General features: G+C 44.3%; 1 protein-coding gene across 3 annotated transcripts in view; it reads left to right on the top strand.

Moving 5' to 3' along the window:
- Window positions 1-19,799, top strand: part of OSBPL3 (oxysterol binding protein like 3) — an 861,863-nt gene that overhangs the window by 403,397 nt on the left and 438,667 nt on the right. For all 3 annotated transcript variants that reach the window (XM_078663459.1, XM_078663461.1, XM_078663460.1), the window contains exon 4: window positions 13,803-14,043. In XM_078663459.1, the coding sequence (XP_078519585.1) occupies window positions 13,948-14,043 (96 nt within the window). In that variant the 5' untranslated portion in view covers window positions 13,803-13,947. The remainder of the gene's footprint in view (window positions 1-13,802; window positions 14,044-19,799) is intronic.

The following is a 19,799-nucleotide window of genomic DNA, read 5'->3' as shown; positions in this document are numbered from 1 at the left end:
CCCAACCCTTCTTCTGTGTCCACGTGGATGAGGCGCTGATAGAATATCCCTGAGTGTGCTTTACTGTGGTCACCGGCAGTTTCAGCTGCCAATGCTTGATGGCTTGGACACCCCCTTGGTGAGGCTGCTGTTGCCGTTACCAATGCTTGATGTTTCTGGGATCCCCCTTTTGTGTAGGGTTGCTTATTTCCCTTCCAGGGCCGGGCGTGAGGAAGTACAGGCCCCCACTGAGTTGGTGCGTGTCCCCTTTATCACCAGCGTGTGACTACTCGAGATCGGGCCTGCAGGGTGTGCCTCAGGGCCCAGCTCCGTACTTGCTCCGTGTCCCTCCCCACAGCGCTGAGCGGCAGTGCAGGAGCCGCTCGGGGAGACGTGCGCGCGATGTCCTGAGCATGGGCGCGAGAGCGTCGCGCAGTGTCCTGGGCCTCCCTGGGCCTTGTTATCAGCAATGCGCCAATCGAGCGCCACACCCCAATGCAGGGGAAACTAACGGAGCGAGGTGTCGGCTACGCCGGAGGGGGGCCAAACCGCCTCACCTGACGCGCTCCGCTGGTGTAGGAGCGCTTCCCTCGGCGTCCACAGAGGTCGTATGATCAGCTGCGGCTCCGGCCGCACAGCGTGAACGGTGCCGGGCACGAGCGCCGCAAGCCAGGTGTCGGGATCGCGGCCGCCGCACAGCATAGCGTGAGAACGGGTGACCACACGCAGCGAGGGCACGCCCATCCTCGTCGCCAGCTGTTGTGTCCCCCGGGTGATGGGCACCGGGGACTCTTGTGGATGGGGGCACTACGATATATGAACTAGGCCTAGGACAAATGGCTCAAACACATGGGTTGCTTCTTACACGCTCACTCCGCCGTCACCAACTGGCGTACATGCGGACATGACGTCTTTTATTCACACAGGTCACATGGGCAATGACGAGGCACGCCTGTTACGCCACAGGCGGAAATACAACAGATGCTGTCCGATAATGACACTACAGAGTCCTCCCTGGAGCATAAGGTATTAATTCTTCCAGTAATGCAGATGGAAACATTTCATAACCACTGAAAGTTTTTCTTTGATAAGCAAAGGCAAGAAGACAGTGACGTGATGGTTGAAAGAGAAAAATATAGCAAAATAGGTTTACTGGTCTCAAAACTGAACACCTCTCCTATTATCTCGCAAGGCTGCTTTTACAGTGTCATATTGTATGGGCACTCTTGACACTGTAAAACCTGCAATCATTTTGGCTGATCCATCACACCATACACCTCGTGTTGATCTCCTACCTACAGTAAGCTGGTCGTATCACACTGGAGTGGCGCGGTCAGCCCACAGAACATAATCAATTCCACTTAAAGAAATACTATATTCTGAGTGTCCTCTCCTTGATTTAACTTTCAGCAATGTACTCCATGCACACCAATATATCCTTTCAACCCCTGCAAAGCAGCGGAACATTAGATACTTGTGAAAGCATAAAGGTGACTTCCACGTTCTATTTGGTGTCTTAATTTCTTCTTCTCTTTGTATATAGTATTTAATTAATCAATTAGATGTGTTGTATTACTGCATGGAATGATTTTCTAAAATCCCAATTTTAGGTTATAACTACATAGATTCATTCTCCTGCTATGGTGTGGTTTCAGGCAGTTTGAAGGGTGCAGCCCTGCCAAGTGTCACACATCTTGTGTTACACTAATGTATTTTAAGCCAATGTACTGCATTAACGCAAGTAAAAAGATTGTCATGCAAATCAGCTTATTAAAAAAGTTTAGTGTATTACCTCTTTTCATTGAAGAATCAGATGTTTTTCGTGAGTCTATAGTGAGGCAAACAAGGCAGACAGTGCACAGCAGCCAATGGATGTTGTGTTATGCTTTGATTGGACCGGCTAGTTCACCATGATTGGACTGTGTTTCGGGTGCGTTACTCAGTGATTCGCAGGCTGACCTGACTACCTTCCCCTGGCTCTATTTGGTCAACATTAGTAGTAGGCACATGCATGCAGCCGTAAGGACTGCTGCCCTCCACAAACAGGTTTGCTGGCAGGGTGCGAGTAGTGTTGGTGCTGCTCATGTTGACGAACGAAGTTCCTCAGTCGCCTCATTTGTGGCGTACCGATGACTAAAATGCTTCGGTCTGCGCAGGTATTATTTTTGTAATTTCAAATTCCTACCACAACCACCCGAGCCACTAAATGAAAGGACAAGGAGTGTCATCCGTGACCTTCTAGACACGTGCTGCCTTACCCTGCTCGTGCGGGGTCTCCTAAGGCTTTGTAGGATGTCTAAAGGCGCAGGGCATGGCTCTGAAGACAGCGTGCCCTACACCATGATGCCCTCTTCACTGTGACTTCAATCTACAGCTCAGCTGTAGATTAGATGCAATGCAGATCTTTCTTGTCTGCAGAGAGGAGCCTCAGAATCATGAGGTCACTGTGCCAGCAGTCTGCCCTCTTCTGCCATCACTGTCTGAGCAGCTGTCTGCAGTGAAGGTGTCTCCCAGCTACAGCGGCCAGGTCGAGCAACAGGAGATATTATTTTCCCATCACTGTCCAGTGACTCCGTTGGTAAGTCAAAGAGAACATGTTGTTTAAAGTTCTTGCTGGAGAGAGATCAGAGATTTGTCTAGTGCAAGTTTTGACTCACCAGTAACTCAAAGGGTTAATGTGCCTGCTTTAAAGAATGTGCATTATGCATTTATCAGAACCTAATGTTGCTAAAGGAGTGAGTTTGGGTACAAATGTATTATTAGTAAAGCCAACCCCAACCTTTGTGGTATGTTTTAAACCCTGAGTTTGTGCTTCCCCAGACCAAATGCACTTAACATTTACTGTCTAATAGTATCTGTGACATGTGACTCCTACACCTTGTAATCCTCATTGTTTTATGTAGCAGTTCCTAGACTGATTTACACACGTGCGATTGTCTCTGTGTAATGTGTCTGTGATGTAAGTGCTCTGACACCCTGTGTTGGTATGAGCATCACTACAAAACAAATTAAATGTTTGTGACAGAGGGACTGTGGAGCGATGAGGTGCGATGTTGGGCAGTGGTTGTGAGGGAAGCCGTGGTGAAGGTCATGGGGCGCCCAAAAGAATTGATGCATCGGACGCCATCTGATGGTCCTGAGAGAGTGAGAAAGTAATGTCTGTCACTGTGCTGTTTGAAATTAATAGTTTTGTCTATTTGGGAAGGTGTTGTAATCGTTCTTGACTATATATATATATATATATATATATGTATGTATGTATGTATAATATATGTATGGCCTCTAATAGTACATTGCTTATTGTTATGTTATGTTAAATGGGTGTCTTATAGAGCGCACGGCTACTCGGGCAGAGTGTCCCGGCGCTAAACAGATCTGTAGAGGAGAGACCAGGGAGTAAGAAACTATAGGCCATAGAGCCAGGTCTTAAGTTCCTTCCGGAAGGACAACAGATTGTCTAACTTTCTGAGAGACAAAGGAAGTTTATTCCAGAGTTTTGAGGCCAACAGTCTGTAGGAGCGTCCACCAATGCGAGCACATTCAATGGTTGGAATAATGGCCAAAGCTTGTGAGGCCGAGCGGAGAGATATGGAGGGGAGATAAAATTGAACTCTTTTCCTTAAATAAACAGCACCAATGCCATGCAATGATTTGAAGGCCATGGTCAGAGCTTTAAAATGAATACGCTTCCGCACCGGCAACCAGTGCAGGGAATCGAGGAGAGCTGAGGTGTGAGCCCTGCGGCTAAGGCCAAAAATGGCCCTCGCAGCTGAATTCTGAACTGTCTGGAGGCGTGCAAGAAGGTATTCCGGAAGACCCAAATATAGAATGTTAGAATAGTCGAGTCTGGAACCAATCAATGCCTGGACTGTAATTCTCCTGTGAATGTGAGATAGGAGAGGAAGAAATTTCCTAAGAGTACGCAACATGGCGAAACACTGGCCAACTATGCTGAGAATCTGGGCTTTGAAAGTTAAGCCTGTGTCGATCTTTATACCTAAGTTCCTTGCCACTGGGGTAGGTGATGCTGGAGGATGCATGTCGGCCGGCCACCAAGATTTCCAATGGACATCGGGAGGACAGCCAAAGAAAATAATCTCTGACTTGTCCAAATTGCATTTTAACTGGTTCTCTTGAAACCATAGAAAAATGGCCTCAAGGCACCTCCTGATGGAGGGGCCGTCGAAGTCGGCGTTCTTGTCGCAGGTGAAGAGGAGCTGCGTGTCGTCGGCGTACGACACAGTACGCGCTCCGTGCGACTCAGCCAGTTCCGCCAGAGGAGAGAGATAAACATTAAAAAGGGTGGGGCTCAGCACCGACCCCTGCGGAACTCCAACGGCCAGAGGAGGAACAGCGGCTGAGAAAGGGGGGGCCCAGACCAGTTGTTGGCGGTCAGTCGAAAAGGACTTGAACCAATTGAATACCGTCCCTCTTAGTCCAATCTCCTGGAGTCTTGAAAGAAGACGGCAATGAGGGACGGTATCAAAGGCCGCCGACAAGTCCAATAGGACCAGCATCGCCTTCCCACCACTGTCCGTAACCTCCCCGATAGACTCGGTAACTTCCAATAATGCTGTCTCAGTGCTCAAATTTGAGCGGAAACCAGACTGAGTAGGATGTAGGATGTCACGAGCTTCAAGAAAGCTGGAAAGGGTGGAATGCACGTGCTTTTCAGCTATTTTCGCCAAGGCGGGGAGCAGTGAGATTGGTCTATAATTACAGTGCTCTAGAGGGTCAAGGTTAGGTTTTTTTAGCATAGGGACAATGTATGCCTTTTTCCAGGTATTAGGGACGATGCCGGTTTCAAGAGAGGCATTAAGAATTGGGTTCACCAGCGGGTTGATGACATGGGCCATTTTGGCTAAGATTTTAGCCGGACAAGGATCCGATGGAGAGCCGGATTTTACTTTAAGTAACATATCCAATGAGAGTTGGGGCGATAGAGGTGGAAAAGTTATAAGCATATGCTTATCAGAGAGGGAACACTGACTGTCAGGAAGGGGATATGTTCCAGATGGCATACATTTTATAACACAAGTGACGATCTGTGGCAGTATTTTTTTGCATGTGTGTTCATATATGTGCACAAAATGTTAATAAAGTACTGATTCGGAAAGACGTGTTTATTGTTTAATAGCATGGATGCACAATTGTTTTACTGTACGATCAGCTTACAAGGGAACTAGGTTGGTGCCCTTCCATTCCAGGTGCTTTGCAGCAGTTTCAAGATTATCTTAGATTCTCGTTGCTCATATGGGTGTAATATCTGATATTTATCTGTTTCCATGGACTTCAATACTTGATTTTGCTCACCAAAAAGTGTCACTCTAAGTGTCCCACATTTGGTTATTGAATGTCACTCATAAGTGCACTGAAACCATTGAAATGTCACATATATGAAGTCTACAAACTTGGCAGCTATGCGCCTTGCTGTTATTTTCCAACAAAACGCTTTCCCCCCTGTGTCCTGCAGTATCTCATGTCCCGACAGAGCAGGCACTGCGGTGCCCTTCCTCTCTGGTGCTTTGCAGTAGTTTTAAGATCTTCTTAGAGTTTCTCGTTGCTCAAATTGGTATACAATTTTGATATTCCTGTTACCCTCCTCTTCATTGCTTGAGTTTGCTCGCGAGAAAGTGTCACTAATAGTCATTAAATGTCACTTATAATAACACTTAAATCATGAAAATGTCACACATAAGCAATATGAAACCTTGGCATCTATGAGGGTGTAGAATTGGGCTTGTGCAGCATGAGTGACATTTTTCAAACAGTGATCTGCTGCATGCAAAATAGAGTTGGTGGGATGGATAAAAAGTTGTCAAAAATGGTGGCTGGAAATGGTTCGAATTTTTTATTGTGAAATATAGGGCTTTATATTTGGGCATAAACAGCATATGTACACCTAATTCTAGTACTAAATTAGTTATGAGTTCTATTTTGTCATAACATTTACAAGCATAAAAAAAGTTTGTTCAGCACTGAAGTGCATTAAACGGTCTAGGCCATTTCCCTCAGTGTAAGATTATATATTATACTGTGTTAAAATGGCTTAAAAGAAAAAGGCATATTAACTATTGATACTTAGACTCACTGTGGCTTTGAATGCTCAACATTGATAATGTATTATTAATGGGACGAAATAGAACTTGCAGTATTTGAAACCAGATTGTCCAAAGATGCAGCTAGCTGGGTGTATCAAAATAAATGTTCTCATTATACATATTGAGTTGAGTGATAAGCACTTGGAGAGCATCTTTTGTGATAAAGGAGATGGTAAAACAGTGTACATGAGGACAAGTGTTAGGCACCCGTGAATTGAATAGACATCAACATCTACGTGAGATATAGCATAATACTAGCCTACGTTCTCAAAATATTGCATTTCCAGCATCCTGATGAGGTGAAATCTCCCTTTGTGCAAATACATTGAAGATGTATCAAATGCTTTTATAGGAACAGAGTAGTTTATTCCCAACATAACTGCGCATTCTGTGGTAGGTCGTGTTCCTTTTTTAATCACTGCAATACATTGCATAGACATTTAAGGCAGTGCTATTGCATACATTTTAATTTTACATGCTACTCGTAATAGGAAAGAAGCATAACTGCCTGGTGTGTTATGAAAAATGCCCATAAAGTCCTTACTTAATATTTAACAAGAAGAGTATTCTTTTTTGGTGTGGGAGGTTATTGTATATTACTCAGACACAACACAAAAATAGCCAACATAGGCTTTTACAGCAAATATCAGGTTTACAGGTACAATTATGTTGCATAATCAGGCCTCCATTGCATGGGGAAGGCTATGCGAGTAGCACCTCAAGCAGAAGTGCCCAGTCCTGTCTACCCTTGTGCCCTACCCACTCGTCTCATGGTTCAGGCCATTTAAGGAGCGGTGCTGCTTCTACTTCCTCAGTTTTTAGCAAGTAAGTTCAGAGATATTCCCATATGTCCTTGGGTCTAGAAGTAAGGGGCTTTGTTTCCGCATATATCTGTGATTGTTCATTACATGTAGCCAAGTCTCTGATCCAGTCCTCCTTCTGGGGGGGCTTGCGTTCTGCCCCACTACACGTTCCCTTTGCGCTTTGCTAGGAGCACAGCTAAGGCCATAAACCTCCTGCATGACAATGGCAACATTTTAACACAATTTAGCGACGCCTTCATTAGATTAGGTACCACGCTGATTCTGGTCATGAATGAAAATGTTGTGAATATATGTTGAAGATGCTTTAGAGCGCTTGAGTACCCGTAGGTGTCTTGACGCTAGATCTGCTGTCTGTTAAGACTGATGTCACTCTATATTTCAAATAGTCAGGTTTTTAAGGCTTTTCGAAAAGCCACCCATTTTTCTGATATTTGCTCGCATCACCAGGCCAAGGGTATGAAATCTGCATTTTCTGCCCGGCAGTAGGGGCAGTTGTCTCCTGCCTATTCTTTCGCATTTGACTGGTGTAAAGTATGCCCTGCATAGGAATTTTTTATGTATCATTATATGCCTATGATTGGAGGATACTAGTTTAGTTTGTCCACAGCAATATTCCTAGTGTTTCACATTTATTTTGGTCCCAAGGTCTGTCTCCCATGCCTGTCTATATCTCTCCATGTGCCTTAACTTCGAGACCAGAGCATATAGTCTAAATAGCCATCCTGTGGAGTCTGGGAACTAGATGATTGCGTGAGTGGTAGGAGTTCTGGTGGTTTTTTTGAGAGCCCTGGCTTGTCTCTTCCTCCGTCTACAATACGTGGAGACAGCTTGTGGAGAGGTCTCGTGTTTCGCCACAAGCAGATCCAGTGTTATGAATTTTCCTCTGATTATAGGTGCCCTATTTAAGTCAGGTCTTCCCTCTCAAGGGATACTTCAACTTGGCCCTCAGTTTTCATTGCTAATGCAGGGTTGTTTATTAGTGGTAGAACAGCTGAGTATATGAACAGAATTTCAGCTGCCTTTTCTATACCCCTCCAGGCACAGCATGTTGTCGCCTCTGGGAGTTTCTCTGTCCTACAGTGACATGACCCAGCTGGCATTAAAGATGCCAGGGGTATCGTGTCAATCTGTTCCTTCTTCGGTATCAAGTATGGGACTCTCCGATCAGGGTGATACCAGTGGCGAAGTAAGTGTTCCTTCACCACCAAGTAGTACAGCTTGAAATCTAGTACCTCGAATCCCCCTTATTCATATGGTAAAACCATTGTATCCCAGATACTCCTAGGTTGTTTCCCGGCCCACAGCAACTAAATGAGGTGTGTCTGAAGTGTGGAAAAAAAACGCTTTGTTGATTGGAATCTAGATATTTATAATAAAGTAGAGCAACCTAGGGAGCATGATCATTTTTAACAATGCTGTGTGACTCCCTCCGCACCCCCTTCCCAATAGAGAGTGAGATTCTGATCCAGGATTCCACCTGGTGCATAAACCTCTCGATCGCTGGACCATAATTCTGTCAAATTAGCTCCTTCGTGCCTCTATGCAACTTTAAGCCAAGATAACTTACGGAGTCTTCTAGCCAATGCACTGGAAACTCCATCTCTGGCTGTCTGGTATTGTGTGTGAGCAGAAATTGCTCATCTTGTCCCAATTGGCATCTTATTAGAAGAGGCAGGTTTATGTCAGGGTCTCTAACAAGCAATACAATATCATCTACACTCAATGAGTGTAGCAGTCTGCCAACTTGAAATTGTTGCCTATGCATGCGACATTCTTGTAGGTGTATGGCCAGTGGGTCCATGGCTAGGATAAAAAGCAGAGGCAATAATAAGCATCCCTATCGAGGGCCGTTAGAGGTTGAGAACGCACCGGATGTGAGGCCATTGCCTCTGACTTGGGCCATAAGACCTATGTAGATCAGCGTGAGCATTTCAAAAGAATGTCTAGAGGTACCATATCTCACCAGTGCAGCTTTTAAAAAAGGCCACTCGAAGGAGTCAAACGCCTTCTCCACATCCAGAAGGGCCACTGCAGCCTCCATCATGGGGTTTAATATAATTGATGTAGGACAGAATACACTGGCCTCCGGTTGATTCCAGTGTACTTGTGTGGGACAAAGCCAGACTGCGCAGGAGACACCAGCTTTTCCATCAATAAAGAGAGGTGATCTAACAGTATCTTGGCCAATGTTTTATTATCCAGGTTTAGCGCAGATAAGGGCCGTAATGACACACATTTGTTTAAGTCATTGCCTGGCTCAGGCAAGACCGTAATAATGGCCTCCTGCAGCGTGACAGGCAGCTCTCCTTTCTCGAAAGAATCCTCCTATACCCTAAGCAGCCAAGGCACTACAATATGGTTGAAAGACTTGTAATACTCAGCAGGTAGGTCATCGGGCCGTCGGCCTTGTCTCCCACTAGGTTATGAATGGCACCTGCAGGGGTGGCCTTAGGCATGTGCAAGCTGTGCACCTGCACAGGGCCACCAAACCCCAGGGGCCACCATGCCAATATATATCCTTATAATAATCCTCTGGCTCTGTTCCACTTCCAAACACCCTGACCCCCCGCCCCCTCTTTACTGGCCTCCGCGCCTGCGTTCCTCCTGGTTCATGATTGGCTTCTTTTTTTCCCAACCCACTGCTGGCGCGCTGGTACCTCCCTTAGCTCCGGGGGGCTCCGCCCCACCCGGACCCCCTGTTCCGGGGTCCCCTACCTACGCTCCCTGCCCAGGGCCGCCATGAGCCTAAAGCCGCCCCTGGCACCTGTAACCTCCTCAGCCGGGATGGGCTCATTCAGAAATAGTATTTGAAAGTTGTCAAGCCAGACTAATTCTACCTTATCAAAGTAGCCCTCAATGTAATCAGTGCACCGGATAGTTCAGAAGTGTATAATTGCTCATAATAGGTTACCAGCATCCTGACTATCTCTTCATTGGTTGTAATCCGTTTGTGTGAAAAAAGGAGACCCCCTGCTTAATGTGAATGTTCCAAGGGCAGGGACATTAACATCAATGTACAACAACCCCCGCAGCTAGCAAATTACAGGCTAGTTTCCAATCTACATTCTAGGGCTCAAGAGAAAAGTAACTCTAGGGTGAGGGCAAACGTTATTTTATTAAAAATTCACATTTTATAGAAATTCATTAAAAACATAGTTTATTCAATTATCATTGTAGTCTGATTTTTATCACTATTAAAGTCAACGATTAGGTTTAGAGAGGTGCATTTTCATCCTAACTTACACAAAACATTCACACCTTCAGTCATACCACTCACTCTTAAAATTTCAGCAGTGGGTAAACCGTATGCAAATAATGCATAATACCTAACGAAATAAAACGTATATTGACACTTCTTTTGCACAATGCTAGTTCAGCACATTTCATTATGATTTTCTCATTTAATTACAGTATTGTCTATTTTGTTCTTTGTGATGCATTTATATCAAGGGATACTCTATGCACACATAACAGTGGCTTAAATTGTCAGTCATTCTGTGTCGTTTTTTATGCGCTTTTCAGCGGATCTGCGCTTTCATCAGGAAAGCCACCATCACAGAAGGAAATTGTAGGTACCTATATGGCACAGCTCACTAAGATGAACAGCAGAATATACAGAGGAGAGTAGTTGTGAGCACAAAGAAGGTATACTAATGCTCACAAGATATATGCATACGCTTAAAAGGTAGACCAATGTAGGAAGATAGGTAAGAAACTTGAATGGACAAGAGATTTTATAAAGAATTAGTTCAGCTAACTAATGTATATGGCAGGTGTCTAACCAGAGTAAATCCACCTCATCAAGGCAGAACTCAATGTAATCAGTGGGACCGGATAGTTGAGAAGTGTATAATTGCTCATAATATGTTACCAATGTCAGACTCTCTTCACTGGTTGTAACCAGTTTATCCCCATCTCTGAGTATCTGTTTTATGCATCTACGTTGCCGATTATGCTTCAGTTACCAGGCCAACCTCCTACCCAGTCTCACTCACTCGCCATTTTGCCTAGCTCTAGCGTACTTGTCCATGCATGCCACTTCTTGGTCTGCAAGTTCCCTGTAATTTCATAGAAGCCTGCGGGTGTCTTTAAGAAATTTAGGCTGCGGAACACTGGTGCCTCGGCTCTCTAAAGACTTGAGTTTAGCCTTGGTGCACTTCAATTGGGTCTGTATATCATTGTAGATGCCGGCGTGTTTGGAAAATTATGATGCCATTGATATAGGCCTTAAATGCATCCCATAGGGATGCCACACTGGATACTGAGTCTTCATTGGCTTGAAAGTACCAGTGGCTGTCCACATGTTTTCGTAAAACACTGGGTCTTGTAAAACCTGTCAGGAATCGCTACTGTGCAGTAAACACCCGTGATTGCGAGACCTGCAAAGCCAGCGGAACTGCATAGTAGTCAGATAAGGTGTGTGAGTGTGACTGGTATATCATCTCTGTCGCCCATGAGTTTGTGTTGTACAATAATAACCAGAAGTCAATGCGGAACATTGAATTTTGAGGGTGCAGCCCACTCCTTCTTTAGTTGGGTAATTTGAGATTCACAACCCCCTAATTTCACTGACTAAGCTTCGCCTTTCACACCATATAAAGACTGTTCGCAGACTGAGTCACGGCAGGGTGTGGCCAATTGAAATGGTGAAGCAGAGAGAAGATTGCGATGAGTGCAACTGCAAATAAGGGAAGAAATATTAAGCATGAAAACATGAACAAAACAATCCTAAAGAAATGGAACATATAGATCGAAAAGTTTCACAAATGTTTTCAGTTCAGTATGTAAACCTGGCACTAGTCCAGCACCATACTAATTTGAAATCTAATGGAGTAAAAAACAGGTGCTAACTAAACATCTGTTCGGGATGCGTGAGGGAAATAGCAGCGTCAGTGGAGATATTAATGAAATGCTTGAATGTGGCTTGCCACGCCTTTAGATCTTTTTGCACACACATTTGGGTGGGCGTGGTCTTAGCTTTTTCCTTTGCTCTCCCTTCATGATAGTGAAGAGGTGTGGCGCCGCGGCTAGGGTGACTGACTCCGGAATCTGGGGATCACGGTTCGATCCCTGGCACCGGCGGCAGATTAGCCCAGCACCATGTGACTCTGGGCAATAGCTCGCTTAATCTTCCCGACGGCCCCCAGCGCCTAGAGACCCTTACGGGTGATTGTGCGCTTTACAAAAATGTGGATAAATCCATTCAGATCACGTTGTGGTACCAGGAATGCTGACAAGGCTTTGTGCAGAAATTACAAAGTACTTTGAAAACGAAGACACCTTTAATCTGAGTGGCTGCTATGTTGGTAAACATATGGACACACGGTGGTGTGTACTAAGGGACACATTCATCCTTGCTTAACTTTTTGCAAGAAAAGAACATTTCTGATCTCATTTTACCAGTGAAACTAGGTTCCCGTCCTATTGAAAGCAAAGACTGAAGTAGGTCCCTGACATTTACTGTGCATTTTTTTTGTGAAGCGTCACTCTGGTATATTCCCGGTACTTAAAGGTAACTGGTACAACACACTTTCAAAGTCCATAGAAAATTATAGTTTTCTCCTGGGACTCCTAAAATTGCGAGGTATATTAACTTATTTGTAAAAGGAAGAATTCAGACAACATTTCCTATCCGATTGGGTGGGCCTGAGTGTGTTTCATCAGGAGTACAGGCGACGTTACTTAGAATAAAAAATACAATACTAGCTCATCACGTAAACTATGGAACAAGCTGGACCTACATGCACAAATCAAACCCACCACGTTTGAGAAACAAATACAGTCCAAATCAATACACAATTACTATCCCTGTCGTATACAGACAATCGATAGTCACATCCAAATCACTCTCGTCATCTTATATTATGTTCACAACTCCCTTATAACCGAGGATGCGTATTTTCCCATCTTTTCTTTTCATTCATTTCTTTTTGTCTCTCCTTGTGTGTATACCTATCAGCAATGCTCATCCCTGGTCCTATAACTAAAATAAAATGACCCTCTAATCCTCAGTATTTTATTGCTTCTGTAAGAAGACACTGAGGATTCATACCAATGCATTGATGTTTTTGTTGCTGTTACTTTTTGGGTTTATTGTTAAAACTTCAATAAATATGTAATGAACAAATGTACAGTTTAAAAGGCATAAGATTGCAGTTCATAATACATTTTTTTAACTTTCAATGCGTTTACAAGCATTAGCCTTTCATACAGTCAATGGTTTCCCTGCAATTGCCTGGGTGTTTTGTGGGTGAACAAGTACGCACACTTAACTTCAGACTGTACCATGATTGTTGAATAAAACCACGCTAACTCTAATTTTCCTAATAGTCTCCAAGAACGGTGTTCCAACACAGCCTGTACTCTGTGATGGATGCTAGCCCGCACCCCCTGCTCCAGTTCAACCCCTGCCTGTGGTCTGTAGACTGGCCAAACTCTAGCCTTTAGAAGCAGCACTCTACTGTTCTGCGCATCAGAGAAACCACTGCACTAAGGCTATGGTAGTCAAATGACAAGATCTCACTGGGACACAGGGCTTCCAGTGCTGGGATTTCCTTTTACAAATCATTGGGTTGAGCTGTGGGAGCCCAAATGGCTCAATGGAAGTGACGCAATACTCCCAGAATGCACTGCTCTGTAAAATGGACACCAAGTGCTGTAAACTAGATGTCTCAATCGGCTGTCTAATTTTTGTAGCTATGATTCAGTTAATAGAAAAACAAATATTTAATGTACGTGTGTGGGTACTTTAATGTGCAGCCAGCAGTGAACCCTAGATTTTGCTAAGGTTTGAAATAGTTTCACATATTAATATCAATGATGAGGTTCATGGATAAGCTACAGGTTATGTTTAGCGTGTACAGGAGTGATGCAAAATTTGCCTTTCTTTTTATTGCAGATGTGCTGGTGCTTGCTATATAACACAGTTGCAAAAACTGAAAGATGAAGGGGCGACCTGAATGTACATCTTGTGACTTCCAATATATGGCCGGGATGCATTTTTGATGGCGGTTTTGATGTAGATTTAAGGAAGGTCAGAAACCATGATGGGTGACGAGAAGAATCTTGGAGTGCCTCGGAAAATGCAGTCGCCCTTAAGAAGCACTAGTAGCGGCTCCTCTAAGCAGGAGAGTCGGCAGGTTGGTATCTGCTCTTGAAGTCATTTGGCAGAAAATTGTGCACTTTCCACATTCACTGTAGGCCACCTCGTCACGATTGCATGACAATCCTAGTCTGTCTGACATGGACACATGAAGTTGGAATCTCCTAAAACATTATCATTTTAGGTTCGGGATATTTTGACTGGAATACAGGTTATTCAGCTTCTTGGCTTTCGAATGACTGGCCACGACCATCATCATGCATGATTTAAAATATTTGATCTCGTGGTGTTTGCCAACTGATTTACTCTTTATGTTGAATGTGCATTTTTTATGACAATTGTTTAATCGCCTTTCTTTCACAGGTTAGATTTTTCTATCACAGGTTAGATTTCAGCTGACTCTGGATTTGGTTTCATTCTTCTAGATTTGTTTAAACTACATTATTTGTTTAATACAATTTGCCATTTTGAGCTTCATATTAATATTTTGACTCAACAGCTGCTTATATATCTGCCAAGGCAGACACCATGGTAGTATCCTGGCTGTAATGAACCTTTCTTTGGTACTGATAAATAGATTTCTTAAAGTCTCTCCCCATAAGATATTTAGCCATGTAGCCTTAGTCATCAAATACACCATACAAATAAAGAGCCAAGAATGGGAAAAGACCGATCTGTAAGCTGTCATACGTCTATGGTTAGTTAATGGCACAATCCAGTACATTGCAGTCCTAATAATTCCGAGTTTGGCAATAGCTAGAAATGTTTCTTTTGTCTGTTTCAGCAAGGTCCACTGAACGTCTAATAAACTTCCCAAAGTCAGGAAGGTGCAGGAGGAGTGATGTTCAGAAAGACTCCATAAAGAAGGATCAACTTTGCAAAAGAGTGATTTCAAAGCAATGAGTTTGTACAGTTCAGAGAGGCAATTGTGAAATGGAACAGTGTTACTCCAGGTTTTTTTAAGACGTGTGTTTATCCAAGGACTTAAACAAAGCATTTGCACATCTACATAAACCAAAACGCCTATGCACTTGCCCAAAATTTGCTTACAGAGCACTTGCATTGTTCACCAGTATTTATTCTTTCATTTCTACTTACTTGTGAGATATTTAGTGGTAATAGGGTGTTCTACCACTCACATGGTCCAACCATACGGCAATATATTTTAACCTACCTGTTGGGCCTAACATAGACCCGCCACTGCCACCTCTACCCCCAACTAAAACTCTGCCCTGGCGGAACATCAGGCCAGAGGCATTAACAGACCTACTTGCTAACAATATGCCTACCTTAGCGATAGACTCCAATCTGGCGTCTGAAAATTATACGAATTGGATCAGGTCAGCCATTAATCAATTAGCCCAAGAAAGAACTGTTAAACAGCGTAGAAAAAAAACTACTGCTCCATGGACAAGACTGAGCTGAAAAAAATTAAATCCAAATCCAGATGCCTGGAAAGCATATGGAGGGTAGACTACAGCAAAACGGACAGAAAGAATTACAACCAGCCAATAAATGATTACAAAGCTGCCATTATTAGCTCAAAAAAGAATTTCTATACTAGTAAGATCGAGGGGGCCAAATATTCTGCCAGAAAACTCTTTAGGGCCCTCAATACACTATCCAGGCTCCAGCTTAACAGTGCATTTGCTCCGGATTTAGTACTGTGTGATAAAATGGCCACTTTCTTTCAGTCAATGTTTCAAGTTATGTACCAGGAACTAGAGACCCAGAGCCCTGACACTCCCTTCTCTCAGGCCACACCTACATCAGATATGACACCCAATACGTGCCATCTAACCAACTTCTCCTCTTTGACAACCGAAGGAGTAATTGACCTACTATTGGCCATCAAGTCTGGATCTCGTACAGACCCATGTCCGCCCAACATCATTCACAGTGTCTTTAACATAGTCAGCACAATACTTGCCCCTCTTTTGAACAATGTTATCAATTCTGGTGTTTTCCCGTCCTCCTGGAAGAAAGCTTGTATCCGACCTTTCCTAAAGAAACCCTCCGTTGACCCTCTTGAGGTCATAAATTACCGCCCATCTCCTGCCTGCCCCTGGCAGCGAAAGTCCTAGAAAAGGCCATCAATGTAGAGCTCACTGACTACCTAAACTCCAACAATCTAGTAGACTCTTCACAACAGGCTTCCATTCGGGCCGCTTGACGTAATCAGCACTTATATGGCCACAGTAGAAATAAGTTGGCAAGTTGACTAGGGTGGCAGGGCCACTCTGATCCTACTTGAACAATCAGCTGCGTTTGATATGGTTAATCATACTGTACTTACGAAACTGCTGGAGGCGGTAGAAATTGGGGGCACTGCACTTTCCCTTCTCCGCTCCTTCCTCTCAGGTAGAGAACAGAGGGTGTGCTGGAACTCCCTAAAATCAGGCACATTCTATCTTCCTGGGGGAGTGCCGCAGGGATCAGCACTTTCCCCAACGCTCTTTAATATTTGTTACCCCGTTGGCCAAACTAATTAAAGACCACAGCTTCCCGTTGGTGTCATACGCTAACGACACTCAAATCATTATCTACATTGCATCAAAGGCAGAAATGGTGGCAGACAGATTTCACATCTGTCTTGGCCACATTATGGAATGGATGCATAATAATTGCTTAAAATTAAACACGTCCAAGACCGAGGTCATGGAATTTGGCAATGTTCCTTCTATCTGGTCCCAAGCTTGGTGGCCAGCAGCAGCTGGGGCCTGCCCTGTCCTGGTCACCAAAGTGAGAAACATTGGCTTTTTATGTGACACCCAGCTAAATCTCTCAGAGCAGATCGGTTGACATCAGCATGCTACTTTCTTCTGAAAGCACTTCGGAAAATTCTGCCTTTTCTACCTGAGGATCTGAGAAAAACGGTTGTGGTGGCTCTCATTCTTTCCCGCCTCGACTATTGTAATGCCCAGGGCCGGACTGGCAAGGCCGGGCACCAGGCAATCCCCCGGTCGGCTGCCAGGGGTGGGGGCCGTTTTTTTGGCCAGGGGCCGGTTTTGTTGCTGGGGGCCGATTTGTGGTCTGGCGAAAATCAGAGAAGTTCACTCACAGTAATCACTCATCATTACTCCTCGTGTCGCGCTCCCTGAGGGCATAAAAAAGCACAACTATCACCAATCTCTGCGGAGTGGATTCTGTACTTCAACTTCAATAATTCATAAAGATATGCATTGGAGAACCAACTGTGCAACGTTACGTTTAATAGGTGCGTGCGCAGTGCGCAGACGTCTCTGCCGCCGTGGCTCGCGCAAAAAACGTGCGCGTGACCCATGAGCCCAGGGCAGGTCGAGAGGAGCAATCCAGAATTTAGCCAGAGTCTAAAACGAGTCGAGGTCAGGCAGCACCCCATAATTTAATTATTTCTAGCCTTGGCCTCTGCCTGTCCCTGCTGCCGCCCGCCGCAATCAGATTCCTGATGGCAATGTGGACCGGGGTCAGGTGGACCGGGGCGGGCCGGGATTAAACAAAAGGTATAGCCCCCCCCCCGCAGCGCTGTCCCGATTACTCAGACGAGGCTTCTAATATGCTTCTTGTGCCTGTGCAAAGTCGGCCTGTGCATCGGAGCTACAAGTGAAAGCGCTGCACATTAACTGTACCATCATTCAGTGCTGTGTGATATCTTTTTGGCATCCCGTGAAGCTGACAAGCAGGAGCAGCAGAGGCACGGGGATGAAATCGCAAACGAGGCCGCTGCATCGAATGTACTTTGACTTTCTCATAAGGTATGACAGTGCCAATGTCAAATACATTTGTTATTACAGTGATGAAGATGATTTGAGGAAACGGCCCTGGGGTTAACAGGCACAGCCTGTAAGTAAGAAAAGACAGGGATAGGACGTTATCTCTTTTAACATCAAGTACATTTTTTAAAAAGAGTAATTTAACTGCGTAAGAAAAAAATACTAATTCCCAGCCCAGGGCCTTGGCCTATACCTTTTTGTTTAACCCCCGGCCCGGTTCGGAGCAGACAGCACAGCGCACTTCTAGCACCCTGGCCCCCTGAGTGTGACTTCACTAATTTCAGAATAAAGCTGAAATATGTGAGCTCAATCATTTCAGTGCAGCTAGTTCTGCATGATTATTATTTCAGTGAGTCGCCTCTTTATCCATTTTAAATATTTTGCCATAAATATATTGGGAAACGTCATGCTACTGTGCTGATTAAAGACTGTAGCGTTGATAAATATCGCACAGTTTGTCTGGGAACTAAAATCAACCATAGCAAATATGTTTAAATCAATTGCACCAGGCCAGGGACCGCAGAGTTAGCTTGAGCAACATTTTCCGGAAAGTTTGGGTGGGTTCTCCACAATAAAAATGGGCATAGTGATGTTTTACAATAAACTTTGTTGTTCACCTTAAATGGATAAAAATATACAGAATTTGTAGCCAGATCTAGAGAGAAGCCTATGACATTTTGACATTTTCCAAAAGTGCAGAGTCCACTACTTTATTACATGGGAGCTATATTTATCCAAAGCAGGAAGTCTCGTGTGGGTGTACCATTGAGAAAATAAAATTGGCAGGTGAAATTGAACTGAATGCACAGAAGGCAAATATTAATGGCCCAGGAGATGCGATCCCCGTTTGATGCACTGTTTCCTAATGAAAATATTATTATAGAACAATCTACACTGAAAGAAAAAGCACGAGTTTTAAATTGTGTCAGGACACAAGGCCCATCAGTGTGCCTGTGCTTAAAGAGACCAGTCACCTTTGCGTTAATAATATGATCACAAACATGCCAGCGTTTCAGGGGCTCCCACCTGTCAGGCGTGATCACTGACTCGCAAAACGATCAGTGCTGCCCACTGTGGCACAAGAGACAGCTCACATTGCCAGGGTGCTGGTCAGAGTGCCATGGTTGTTGTTCGCAATGCTAGATCTGGCCGAGGTTATTCATTATAGAGGCAAACTCTCATATAGTTAGCAATTACGTTAAATGTATTCACATGATGCAATGATCTACAATTTCACAGTATGGAAAGCAGATATTGCACTGACAGTTTACTACGTTCATGCCAGCAATCACATTGTAGGGTTTGTAAAGCACCATTGACAAGCCATTATCCACATTGCCAGCATATGAAAAGTACCAGTGCCATGCCAGACATATTCCATATAGGACCTGCTTCATTTTGGTTCTCAATGGTCTCCCCTTCCAGTCCACAGGCCTTTGCAATCCATTATGGACTGTGGTGGGCCTCGGTTTACCTGGGGGCTCTTGAGCTCCAAGGGGGAAAATAAGGCATGCTTATTATGGCTGGTCTGTGAACATGCCCCACTGACTGGCATGTTCCCTGGACCATCTGTCCATTTTGAGGGGGTGGTGCGGGCTGCAACCAAGTTGCTACAGTGCTGAAACTGATCTGTAGTAAATTTGTTTGTCTGACTAGACACACTTCATTGAGGAGATTGCTGTGCCTTTGCCATCTTGGAAACGGACGGCAGCATGTGCTTTGGGGGAGACCATGACCACAAAGTTGTTATTGTTGCAGGAAATGGCTAGAATATTCATTTAAGGTCTATTTTTCATATTTATTAAACAGCAAATTAGTAAGCAAAATTTGATTTGCAGAAGATATTTAGGTAATGTAAGTGTCTGTAGTATCTGGAGGCTAATATCCATTAGCTTGCCAGCAACTGCCCAGTAAGTGCATCACCTTAATGAGGTGTGTAAACGTTTCCCAGAGCCAAACAATTGCTTAGGACTAGTGACAGGATAGACTGAATGTGAGACATTTGTTGATGAAGGACAGTAGGGGTGGACGCAGGAACTTT

Source organism: Lissotriton helveticus, chromosome 10 (assembly GCF_964261635.1).
Source record: "Lissotriton helveticus chromosome 10, aLisHel1.1, whole genome shotgun sequence".
Classification (NCBI taxonomy): domain Eukaryota; kingdom Metazoa; phylum Chordata; class Amphibia; order Caudata; family Salamandridae; genus Lissotriton; species Lissotriton helveticus.
Note: the sequence above shows the minus strand (reverse complement) of the source record. Positions and strands in the feature narration are given on the sequence as shown.